General features: G+C 31.8%; 1 protein-coding gene across 2 annotated transcripts in view; it reads right to left on the minus strand.

Annotated features, from left to right (window-relative positions):
• UGGT2 (UDP-glucose glycoprotein glucosyltransferase 2) overlaps positions 1-12,584 on the minus strand; it is a 146,552-nt gene that overhangs the window by 107,352 nt on the left and 26,616 nt on the right. The window contains exons 6-9 of one of the 2 annotated variants that reach the window (XM_006913820.3): positions 10,846-10,942; positions 8,139-8,211; positions 4,264-4,364; positions 374-473 (exon numbers count right to left, since the gene is read on the minus strand). In XM_006913820.3, coding sequence (XP_006913882.1) covers positions 374-473; positions 4,264-4,364; positions 8,139-8,211; positions 10,846-10,942 — 371 coding nt within the window. The remainder of the gene's footprint in view (positions 1-373; positions 474-4,263; positions 4,365-8,138; positions 8,212-10,845; positions 10,943-12,584) is intronic. The other variant, XM_015590887.2, reaches the window with a different exon arrangement.

Here is a 12,584-nt window from a genome sequence, read left to right on the forward strand (position 1 = left end):
AATACTTTTCATCATCTCCCACAGGGGACGAAAAAAAAATTCCATTTTTACTTATTGCATAAACAAGTTTTTCTTGGATTATTATGTCTCATTGTTTATACTTATACATTTTAAATGAGTTATTTTTTTTCTTTCCATTTGCCTCTAATTCAAGAGTTCGATTTTGTAGTATGTATATACAAGCATGTAAAAGTCAATATTGTGCTCTGATAAAAAAAAAAAAAAAACATATCTAATGAAGAATGGCCTTGATTTCATAAACACTATATATACTACAATTAATTGACATCATTAAATAAAATCAGCTATTTTCATAAAATTTATTTAACAGAAAGAGTTCTGGCTATAATCAAACCAATAAACTTTACTATACCTGGCTTTTATGGGGAAGTTCTGTGAAATGTCTTTCATTAACTTTATGGCATCATAAACTGGAGTGGACATTATTTGAGAAGCTGCTTGAAAACTAAGATCTGGAAGGAAAAAATATCATTAAGGAATCTAGCATAACCTAGCAGACTTTTATAGACATTTCCATGTAATTTTAATAATTTACTCAACCCTTTCTGCCATATATTTATAGACATATTAACACTCGTATTTAGCATTTTTCAAGTTTTAAACAAAAAGCAGTACTTATTATCAATTAAGGTAAGTTTTACACTTTTGTAAATAATTATAATTTAATAACATTTGTTTTCCACAAATTACATTATAACTTGAAAAAGAGATATATGAAAAGAAATGCTGACACAAAGCTATTCTATATTTATGCTAAAGGAAACAGGCAAGGAAAAGTTTTGGGAAAAAAATAACACGAGGAAGGAAAAGAGTTTGAAAAGCCAATTCTGAAAAGAACTTTAAAGACTAAATGTGTTTAACTCAGTAAATATGAAATATTCACTTTCTCTTTCAGTATTGTTCCACCTTTATACCTCAATAAAAATAAAATCCTAAGCTTAGCATTATTTAAGCTGAAATAACAGCTTTATGGAAAGAAAAATATGTGTGGCTTATTGTAGTCAGTCTTCGATATCTTAGAAGGTAGAACTTAAATGTTCACACACACAGACACACACACACACACACGAGTACCTGATTACGTAAGTAAGTGTTTAACAAATACTGATGAATAAGTGAATGAACAGTAAAATAACAAATAAGGTCCTTTATGTTACGTTTTTTATTATTGCATTGCTATTCTTAGGCATTTTTAAGCAACATAATTTTTAACTGGTGTTATATATTTAGAAATATATGTTTTAGTGAGAAAACTTGAGTTATTACTTATATGACTGATATGGTATAACAGCTTTTAAAAGAGTATTTCTTTTGAGGAAAGTATGTGATCAAAGATGTTGCCTAACGGCATTTGGCTGCACAATGTTATACTCAAAAACAGTACACTATAATAGTAAAGAAAGAATTTAAAATGAGGCAGACATGCTTATTTTAGCTAGGCCCGATTACTGTTTTATCAGTTTTATAACTTTGGACTAATAATTCTGTGTGTCCATGTCTTAGTTTCCTAATCTGGAAGAATGGGATTTCTATCTTATGAGTTTTTAAAAATTAATTAGTATAATGCATATAAAGAGCTTATTACTGTGCCAAATGTAATATAGAATTGGCTAACATTTTTATCATTGTCAATCACCATCGGTATTATGGTCATGCACAACTACCTTTACCCAGGTTTGACACCACAATTGGTCTTTTAAAACTTTTTATAATATGAATGTAATTCTTCCTCATATGACCAATTTTTTGCATGTAATTTATTTGAAAGCTCCTGAAAATTCACATGAAATCAGAGGGCAAATAAGGGATATATTATCAGTTTCTACTAACATTAACAATTTTTTCTAAATTGTTCCATATCTAGATGACTAAATTGTTATTTAAGTTCTACAGTTTGCCTCTGAAATCTAGATCCCCCTATTTAACTGCCTTTTCGGTTTTACTACTTGGATACTTTATAAGCAGCATGTTTAATAATAAATTTGTGATATTCCTGCCCCCATCTTTGCCCAAATCTGGTCCTCTTTAGCCTTCCCTTTTCAATAAATACCACTATTGTTCATCCAGTTAGGCAAACCATGAATCTAGCTGTTGTTCTTATTATCTCTTTTTCCCTTGCACTCTATATCTAACCTCTCAAAAAGGTCTTTGATATTCTCTCCAAATAACCCACCCTCAAATTTATTTCAAACCCTCCTGAAATCTCAATTCAATCACTGCTTCTATAGGAACACTCCCTTTCTGTTCCTCCTTCCCTCCCCCTACCTCACCAGCTGGGATCTTCCTGGCATATACCCTTCTTAATCTATGTACCTTTACTTTGAAGTACTTAAAATGGTCATTTTTATATTGGTTTTTAAAATGATTTATGTTTATCTAAGATCTAGCTCGTCATTTTCAGAATTTAATGTTTTTCAAAATGTCAGCTGGAACCCATTAGTTATTAATTTGAAGTCAGATTAATGAGTGATGGGAAGGGTTTTTTTTCCTAATAGGGTAGAATAAAATAAAGTTTTGTCACAGTAAAATGTAGTAAGCATACATACTGTATGCTGAAGCTCTTTTTAGTTTTGAGCCTACCTATGTATGTATTCATACATTATATACTTTATGAATCTTGATGTAAAATATATTTCCTACTGTAAGTCTCAGCCAAATATTATAAAACCATAATGTAAGGACATGAAGACACCTAACAGACATTTAGTAAATATTTGTTCAAACAATAAAAAAAGGAGAAGGTATCATTTTCTGTCTTGAAAATCTATTTCCCTTAGCATCTATGATGTATTCTTCCATTTCTTGTCATTCCACTATGTATTCTTCATGGGCTCTACTGTCCACACATGGATGAGTACCACAGCATCCTCCCTCACACATTGATTTGGGCACCCTACACTTTGTCAGCACGCCTCTCCTTTTTAAAAACTATGCTACGATTATCAACTTTTTAAATCCTCTCCCTTCAGCTTAAGGTCTTTAGATTTACCCCGCTATTGGCCCCTGTCATCTGGAAATGTCACAATCACTTTAAGTCAAACTTTTTAATATCGTTTCCTTATTTCTGGGCCCCATATTCAACCCCAAAACTCACTTACACGTTTTATATTCTCTCTACTGAGGCTCAGAGCTGGAAATCTTAAAGCCATCTTTGACTCCTTTTGTGTCCTAAATATCTGCCAAGTTCAGCCTTCCTTTCTATGCCTCTACCGTAGTCATAGTTCAATCTCTCATTATATTACTTCCATATCTTAATTAGATTTTCTGTTTTTAGTCCATTCAAATCTATTTTACACAAACACTAGGAAGGTTAATTAAAACTAAGCTGACTATGCATGTTCTTCGCTTAGAAGCTTTCAAAAGGACCCTATTGCTTAAAATTTTCTAAATTATAGGTCTCTTGGAAAACATTTTGAAGAAGAAAGTAGATTGGTGTTTGCCTACAGCTGGAGGAGTTGGGGAGAAATGAGGAGTGACAGTTAATGGGTGCATTACCTTCTTTTTGGGGTGATTAATATACTCTAAAATTGACTACTGTGATAGTTAAAAAACTCTGAAAATATACTAAAACCACTGAATGGCATACTTTGAATGGGTGAATTGTATAACATGTCAGTTATATCTCAATAAGCTGTTATATTTAAAGATTTAATATGTGATATTATGCATTACACAGAAAAACATGTCCCCATGACCTACTAAAAATTATAAATAATAAAAAAAATTACAAACTAAAAAGGATCTATAGTTCAATCCAAACTAAAGTTTGATCACAAAGTATCTGCTTATAGGATGCCAGCACAGAAGCTGTTCTAAGCTAGGTAGCAGTGAAACATGCAATGGTCTATTAAGATCAAATTCTTATGTAGAATAAAACTAAGATTTACTTCTGATTTCTACATGTTAGGGTTTTTAATCAGTGTTAGAGATTCCCTGAAATGTGATTTAACACTTCAGATGAACCTATAAGATAAAATCAATGTATACTTTTAAAATGATGACATAATACCAAATAACTACACTTTGTTTAATTTTAAGTCATACAAACAAAAATATGGTTTGCTTGATGAATAACCTCTTAATTAAATATTTATTTCCACAGGAAGTAATGTAATAATTTATATTATTTGTCATAATTATTATTGTCTATAAAAATAATTTACATGTTATATAAAACTTTATTTAACAAAACAGAGATTACCAAAAATGCTGTCTGTGTTAAAGTAGACCAAAATACTATACCTTGTAATTCCCAGACTTTCAAAGGCATCATTTCTTTGTTACTCTCAATCAGGTATTTTTGGAATGCTGTCAGATTATCTCTAAGGTCTGAATACCTCTCTCTGCATTAAAATATTAAGTAATGTTAATTATCATAGCATACTACAAATCATTATATTTTTTTTTTGAAATTAACTCTTCCAAAAAATTAGATACAAACTAATTGTTCATCACTAAGATAATAAATCATAATGAAAACTATAAGATCCCATTAAAAGAAATTGAAGAAGATAGAATAGAAAGATATTCTGTGTTCTTGGATTAGAAGCATCAACATAGTTAAAATGACCATATTACCTAAAGCATTATACAGATTTAATGCAATCCCCATCAAAATCCCATTGGCTTTTTTTTTTTTTGTAAAGAAACAGAACAAAAAACCATCAGATTTGTATGGAAGCACAAAAGACCCCGAATTGCCAAAACCATCCTGAGAAAAAGAATGAGGGCGGAGGCATCACTTTGCATGACTTCAAATTATACTACAAAGCGACAGTAATCAAAATGGCATGGTATTGGTAGAAAAATAGACACACGGACCAGTGGAACAGAATCGAGAATCCAGAAGTAAACCCATAGTTATATGGTCAAATAATTTCAACAAAAAAGCCAAAAACATACAGTGGAGAAAGGAAAGCCTTTTCAATAAATGGTGCTGGGAAAACTGGAAAGCCTCCTGCAAAAGAAAAACTAAACTGTTGTCTATCACCACACACACAAATTAATTCAAAATGGATTAAGGACCTGAATATAAGACCTGAAACAATAAAGTGCATAGAAGAAAACATAGGAACTAAACTCAAGGACCTTGGACTTAAAAGGGATTTTATGAATTTGACCTCAAAGGCAAGAGAAATAAAAATTAAAATAATGAATGTAACTACATCAAACTAAAAAGTTTCTGCTCAGCAAAAGAAATCATCAACAAGGTAAAGGGACAACTATCCAAATGAGAAAAGATATAGTATCTCCACTCCATCCTCAAACCCATTCCAATTCTTATACACTCAGCGGTTTAGACACTTCATACAAAAGCTCGAAGGTCATCTCTTACTCCTCTCTCTCATCATCTCACATCCAATCAATCATTAAGTCTGTGAGTTCTACATCCTGAAAGTTTCACGAAGTGCCTTAAGATATTCTGTATAAGCATAATGTTTGTTTTGTTTCTGGTTACAAAATTATAACCAAACAAGTATTTCTTATATCCACCATATCCTTAAATGCTCTGCCCCGAAAGCCCTTAAATGGCTTATTGGCAGCCCCAGAATGAAGTTCATTAACATGGCATTTAAGGCTTTCTAGGGAGGGCCCCCTGATGATGAGTCCAGCTGAGGCCTTAGCCACTTTCTGTCCTACACACTGGGAAGTGTGTAGTGGCCAAGACATGGAAGCATCCAAAGTGTTCTATGATAGATGATTGGATAAAGAAGCTGTGGTACATACATACAATGGAATATTACTCAGCCTTAAGAAGAGATGAAATACTGCCATTTGCGACAACATGGATGGACCTCGAGATAATCATGCTAAGTGAAATAAGCCAGAGAGAAAATGTTGAAAATCACATGATATGACTTATATGTAGGATATGAACCTAGAAGCAACTACTAATGAACAGAACAAACAGAGACCCATGGACATGGACTATAGATTAGAGGTTACCAAAGGAAGGGGGTGGGGGGAGGGGGGAGGTAGACAGGGTAAAGGGGGTGTATGTGGTGACAGAAAGAAATCTAACCATGGGAGGTGAACACACAGTAGAAATATATATATGTCTAACTGTTAAAGTGTACAGTTGAAATTTATTAGATTTAGTTAACCGTCACCATAAAAAATAATTTAAAAAAATAATAAATCATGATGCAACTGTATATCCACAGAACATAAAAATAATGAGGGAGATTATATGTATACGTCTACTTTGTTCAATTTATAAAACAAAACGAAACAAAACCTGAAGGGATGTACTCTCATTTGTTAACATGTTAACATTATATACAAGAGATCCAAAGGTGAGGGCAGAATTATTAGTTTTTATGTTATATACTTTTTATTTTAACATTTCACAAATTGCAAGTATTGCTTTTATAATTTAGAATGAAAACTATTTTATAAGGAAAGACATTAATGTTTCTTATACAATCTTAGAGTTTAGTCTATTTCTGAAGAGTTCCATACTTGAAACATAAAAACTTAAGATAATTTTGCCTAACGTTAAACACATTTAAGTATCCTTTTAGGGAGTGCCAAATAATGCAGAACAGTGACATTTTACTATACATATAATCTAAAGTATAATCTTTCTTCTATCTTTCATGAAATCAAGACATAGTACCATTTCAGAATAGAATTCTTTAAAAAAAAACTTAAGCTATCATCACAACTTATAAAACATATTTTCAGCAGTAAAGATAAATGATTTTAAAAAGTGAAATGAAAAATATATACACATATACAGAAGTGCATTAATTTTATAAATAAATATACTACAGTGTGAATATCTTGCAATCTGATTACAACGTGGGACCACATTTTCAAAGTGAAACAAACTGACTTCTCATAGTGAAAAAGCAATAGAACGTCCTTCTGAAAAGTTCACTAAGAATTTTATTAACCCCTCATTTCTTAAAATTTTGTAACAGAAAAATATTAAGTGTATAAGAGCTGCTACATTATTTTTCATATTTAATCATAATCTTAATTTTTACTGCTAAAACTTATGTAATTCAGGCAAAAATACATTATTCATACAATACCTTACAGCAAAGACTTGTTTGTTTTGCCTAAATCAATTAGTTGTGTAAGAAGTGACTTGGAGTATTTCTCCTTCTAAAAAACTAATTCCAAAGGCTTTTTGGAGGATGCACAATTTATTCCCATAAAACATTATGTTTAAAAAATAATCAAGGATTCCAAGATGTTGAAAGAGTTGAAAATGGAATAAAAATGTATTGTTATCTACTCAGTAAATACCTTACTTAGAATAAATCCATTTTATAAGAATGCATTAACCTTTTAAGGCCACTAGTATACCATTTGGCCAATATACTTCAGAAATATAACTCAGTCATCTGTATAAATTAGCATAGTCTCCAAAAATGTTCTCCCTCTATAGTTATCTGCTCACCAGAAGTGTTCTAATTTTCCTTTATAAATACTTATAATACTAACCAAGAAATCAAGATATTAATAAAAACAATTCTCTTCTTTTAATTTTACTTTTATACTGGAATCACAAACTTTCCCTTCTTGTAAATAAAACACAGATAAAAACTATAGCAGGCCCCATTCATGAGTATTCAAAGAGCACTCACCATCCTATTCCTTGTCTTCAATCAGTGATGCAGGAAAAAGAAAGGGGGCACAACTTTAATTTTTGAAAAGTTACTTTCATGTGGATATGAAATCAAGACTGGATATTAAAAGGTTTTTAAAATAGTAATGTGTAGCTCAGAAAATTAGAGAAATAAATATTTTCTCTTCTTTTGAGGCATAAAAATTGATTTCTTCATGCTAAAGATCCAATATTAACCATGACTTTTATAACTCATTAGATCTATAAAAGATTTTATAAAGTTTTGTTTTAGTTTTTAACCTGATCATTTTGATCATTTTTCAATTCCTATTTTTCTAATCATACTCATACTGTCAAATTAGTGATTATTTTTCAATTTTGTGCTTTTTGCATTAACTGTTACTTTTATAAAAAATAAAAACAAATATATGTACATTTTGAAAATGTGAGATATATGCCAACACAGCGTACTGAATTAATTCCTTTAAAAACAAACTTAAGAGTACAATAATATAAGTTCATTTCATTTCAGACTTACTTTAGTTTCCCAAAGAGAAATCCTTGAACTTCATTTGTTTCAATCTCACCTTCTACTGTAGTATTACTCACAGCTATATTTTGAGAACAAAAACAAAACATTTTCAGACTTGGAAAGGAATATGTAATCTAATATTAGAAGAACCCAAAATGAAATTCAATTCCATTTGTTTTACCTTGTTTTTCCTTCAGGGATCAGCTTAATGATACATGTATGTACACATGCTTGTATTCCTGAGTGAGCTCTCTCTTTTTAAATAGTTTGATTACTGATTATTTAACCTTAATAAATGCTCTCTAGATTATTTCATAGTCGAGTTTTATTTAACAACCACAATGATAAACAAAAGAGTTGCAACAAATCTAGGGTTTAGATCTTAAGCCAGGCAAGAGACTCAAATCTAACAAATACAGGAGTTCTTGCAAATTTCCAATGCCTTTAAAGATAATAAAGAAATATTTAGACACCAAAACTCAGTCTCAAAGAATAAAGATGTAATATTTTATATTCATTTCCCTCTCATTCTCTTCTCCTTTACTTACCAAATAATTACAATGTGCAGCGTGGTGAATGGTATATGTGAAGCGTGTTTGGGATTATAAGGTTTTGTGACCTCTAACAGCATGGGGTTGCTCTCTATCAGAGTGTTTCAGAGTTCATCAAGTATACTTCTCCCTTCTTACTCTTCTGAAGGTATGGATCTCAAGGACTACAACTAAAAACTGAGTGCTTTGATCTAATCTTTCTTTTCCTCTCTTTCATTCATTCATCAAGCAAACATTTACTGACTATCTACTATGATGCCTGGTGCCTGCCGGGAGAGACACCAGGAAGACAGAGACAAAAGACAATCTCTGCTTGGTGGAAAAGCAGAGACAAAGACAGTTTTAATAGTGTAAAACTTTTCTGAAAGAAAGCACAGAATATATGGGATATAGAAGAGGGAAAACTATCCTCTGAGAAAGTAGGAACACAAGCAGCCATCTCAAAGATATTGAGTGACATACATCTTAAAAGATGACTAGGCCGTAGATAAAATCAAAGAGATGTGAGAAAGGAGGAAGGTTTCAGGCAGAAAGAACAGTATATGCCAAGGGATGAAAGTACTTTATAGGGGTCATAAAGGCTTGGCATGTGGCCAAACATGCGAAGTATCCAGGGAACAGAAAACTATCCTGTGTAGTAGTTTACTGTTGCAGGACTAGAAGGTACAAATGAGAGAAGGCTGAGGGAGAGTGATAAGGCAGAAAGAAGCCAGAGTGTAAACAGCTTTCTTTGCTATGCTACGATGCTTGAATTTAGGGGGAGGTTACAGGGAGCCACTAAGTGATTTTAACCAGTGGAGTCACAAAGTCAGATTTTTCATCATAAGAAATTCCAACTGAAAGCACTGTGGAGATTAGACTGATTAATCTATTTTGGAAGTCTGGGGGACTGAACATACTGCAGACCAAAGATCAGAGAGAAGGCCAGTTAGAAGCCTGATACACGTACACAGAGGGAAAAGAAGATAACTGAACTAAAGGAGTGGAGAGAAGATATATTCCAAAGGTATGTAAAAGGGTGATGACAGAATTTAGTATGTAATTTGTAATATAGATAATACATGTGGTCATCTGACTTTTTAGAGAAAATTCTACAAGCCTAAGGATAGCTAAAAAATGCCTTATGTTACTACACAACTATTAAATAAGGTATGAAATGATAAAGTATTGTAAACTATATATAACCTACACAGAAACATATAACATCTGAATATTATTATTTCTATTATACTTTTCCAGTAACTCTTTAAATGACAGGATTTAAATCACAGTAATACAAATCTTAATTTTAAGCACATTCAGCAGAAGCAGCCAGAGATAAGTCTATGATCAGGACACAGCTTCCAGGACCAGATTCTGAATAGAAAAACAAAGTTGAAGCAGAAGCTACGTCGGGGAGCATATAAAATGATGAATTTAAAACTCAATCAAGAATCAGGTAGAAATAAATTTCCAATGATCCAGGTAAAACAAGATTTCCATAAGTATCTGAAATTTCTTTAGCTTCTTTGAGGTCTCTCGAGTCCTTCATCTAGTGTATGCATTTAGTACACAGAACTACAGGCAGATTGGTTTGAAGATCACAACTAATCAATCTACTTCATCTAAACAAACTATTCATAAGCATCTCCCATCCCACTTCAAAAAAAAAAAAACAACCCGTTATCCTAACTTCAATATAAATAAATACTTCAAACAAAACTTCCTAAGGCAGTGTGCTATCAATGAGTTTCAGGTTTACTGAGATCCTGATCCCCTTTGTTCCATTGGACATCCCCACGACCACCCCAAGGAGATGACTAGGGACATCAAGGGTCAGGCTGAGCTCCTGGGCCAAATCGCCTACAGCCATGAGCAGCTTTATCTATTGTCTCAATGTACCTTATATTATGATTTTTAAATATGTTGCTAAAAATTGTTGGTAAGCCATTGAGTATAAGCAAAATAAGCTATTTCCAATTTTTAAAGAAGTTTTTGCAAGCACAATAATATTAAATATATTTATTTCAGTTTAAAATTAAATTCCAAACTAAGAAGAAACATTTCTACTCCACCTCTGGTCTCAAATTAACATGAGTAGAATTATAGTCATGAAATTTTCAAAAAAAATAACTATAAACCTCCACAGTTTCATTCTACTCAAGTAAAGAGAGATAACTTACTTTTAACTTGGGTATCATCTAATGCTTTGTATTCTGTACTTTTAATCACTAGCTCCACACCATAGCCAGATAAGTACGTTTTCTGTGAGGCTGGCTTCTGTTCAAATAATTTAAAAAGAAAAAAAAAGGAGAGAGAAAATATTTAGCCATGTTTAAAATTATTTAGTCATCTTTCAATTTGGTATAACTATGTATTAGGACATTAGGGTAGGTAACTAATAGTGAATTTTTTAAATCAGTGTGAAAATTATTTGGGAGACATTTATATTCTCTCTAGACAGACTATCAAGGAACCAGAATTTGGATGACTACTTCTTTACTTTCTAAAAACTTTGTCATGACTCCACTGTTTCAATTATTCTTTAGTAATGAAAAAATATCCCCTCTTTTTCTGTTATACCATGGTAACTTTCCCTTCTCTCCCATAAGTTAATTAAGAGATGATCCAATACAATCAAGTTTAAAGAAAACTGTATGGCTTTTTGGAACTATACAAGATTTGCTAAAACAGCAAATGCTATTCATTTGCTAGTTGTCTAGATGTAGGACACCTAGAATGTTGCCAAAAGCAAATACTGGAAAGTAGAGGCAAGGGAGGCAAAACAAACAAACAAACAAACAAACAAAACCCCTCAATGCTTTGAATAACCTGATTTTCTCGTTTCTCAATGATTAAAATATACCAAATGCCACAAATTAACTTCTCTTCTTACAAAGAGGGGTAACAATTGCCTAAAACTGAGTTGTCTGAAGTATTTATGATCAGAATTATGGTATCTCACTTCCCCCTTCCTATAAAGGGCAAATATAAAATGTACCTACGGAGATTACTCTATCAAGAAAGAAGTCATCACATTTTTTCAAAAGTAAGCAAGCTGAATGACTATTCATAATATTTTTCAATATGTCTAAGGTTCTTTCTAGCTTCTGGACAGTCTTATCAGTTGTGGTACGATCATTATAATATGGCAATTCTTTCACAGGTGAGGAAACCAGTTTATCCTAGTGGTCAGCAAGTTCCCTTGAAGAAGTTATATGTCTTTGCTTAATTCAGGTTTGTGTGGGGGGCAGTTTTGCAATCCTAAACATGATAGAGGAAAAGGCAGAAATTGGAGGAAAGGAGAACCTTAATAGCATTATTTGTCATTTTATTCTCTTCTTTCGTTCCTAAACTTCTTCTCCAGCCTTAAAAATAAGTATATGACCGGAGTGACTATTCCTGGACTGTTCTATTTCTAAATAAAATGATGTAAGAATTAGTTTCAGACATGCAGACAAGTATTTAATATTGCCGCCCACACTAAAATTTAATTTGTTAATTTTTCAGGCATATGCTATAATGAAAAATAACATGAGAAAATTTGGTTGTTTGCAATTACAGTATTCTGACAAAGTTGAAAAATTTTTAAAGAGTTTTCAACTTCATACAGCTTAACTTAAAAATACATTTTGACTATCTACTCAAAAGACAGTTGGTGGCTAAGCAAACCAAAGCTCTAAGTCCACACAGTTTATAAAAGAAATGCAATTTCACATAACCAATTCTCATTATCAGTTCTGGAATATTATTAGCTTCTCAATAATAAAGATAAATGTTTATTAAGTTCATATTTACTTTCTTCATTTGAAAATGTATTAACATAAAATTCGAATTGTAGTTTAATAAGTTTAGATTTGCAAACTGAAAATGCTCATAGGCTAAATCAACTGGTGAAAAAAATCTTTATTCATTTTTCTTC

This window comes from Pteropus alecto, unplaced genomic scaffold (genome assembly GCF_000325575.1).
Source record: "Pteropus alecto unplaced genomic scaffold, ASM32557v1 scaffold72, whole genome shotgun sequence".
In the NCBI taxonomy this organism is placed as follows: Eukaryota; Metazoa; Chordata; class Mammalia; order Chiroptera; family Pteropodidae; genus Pteropus; species Pteropus alecto.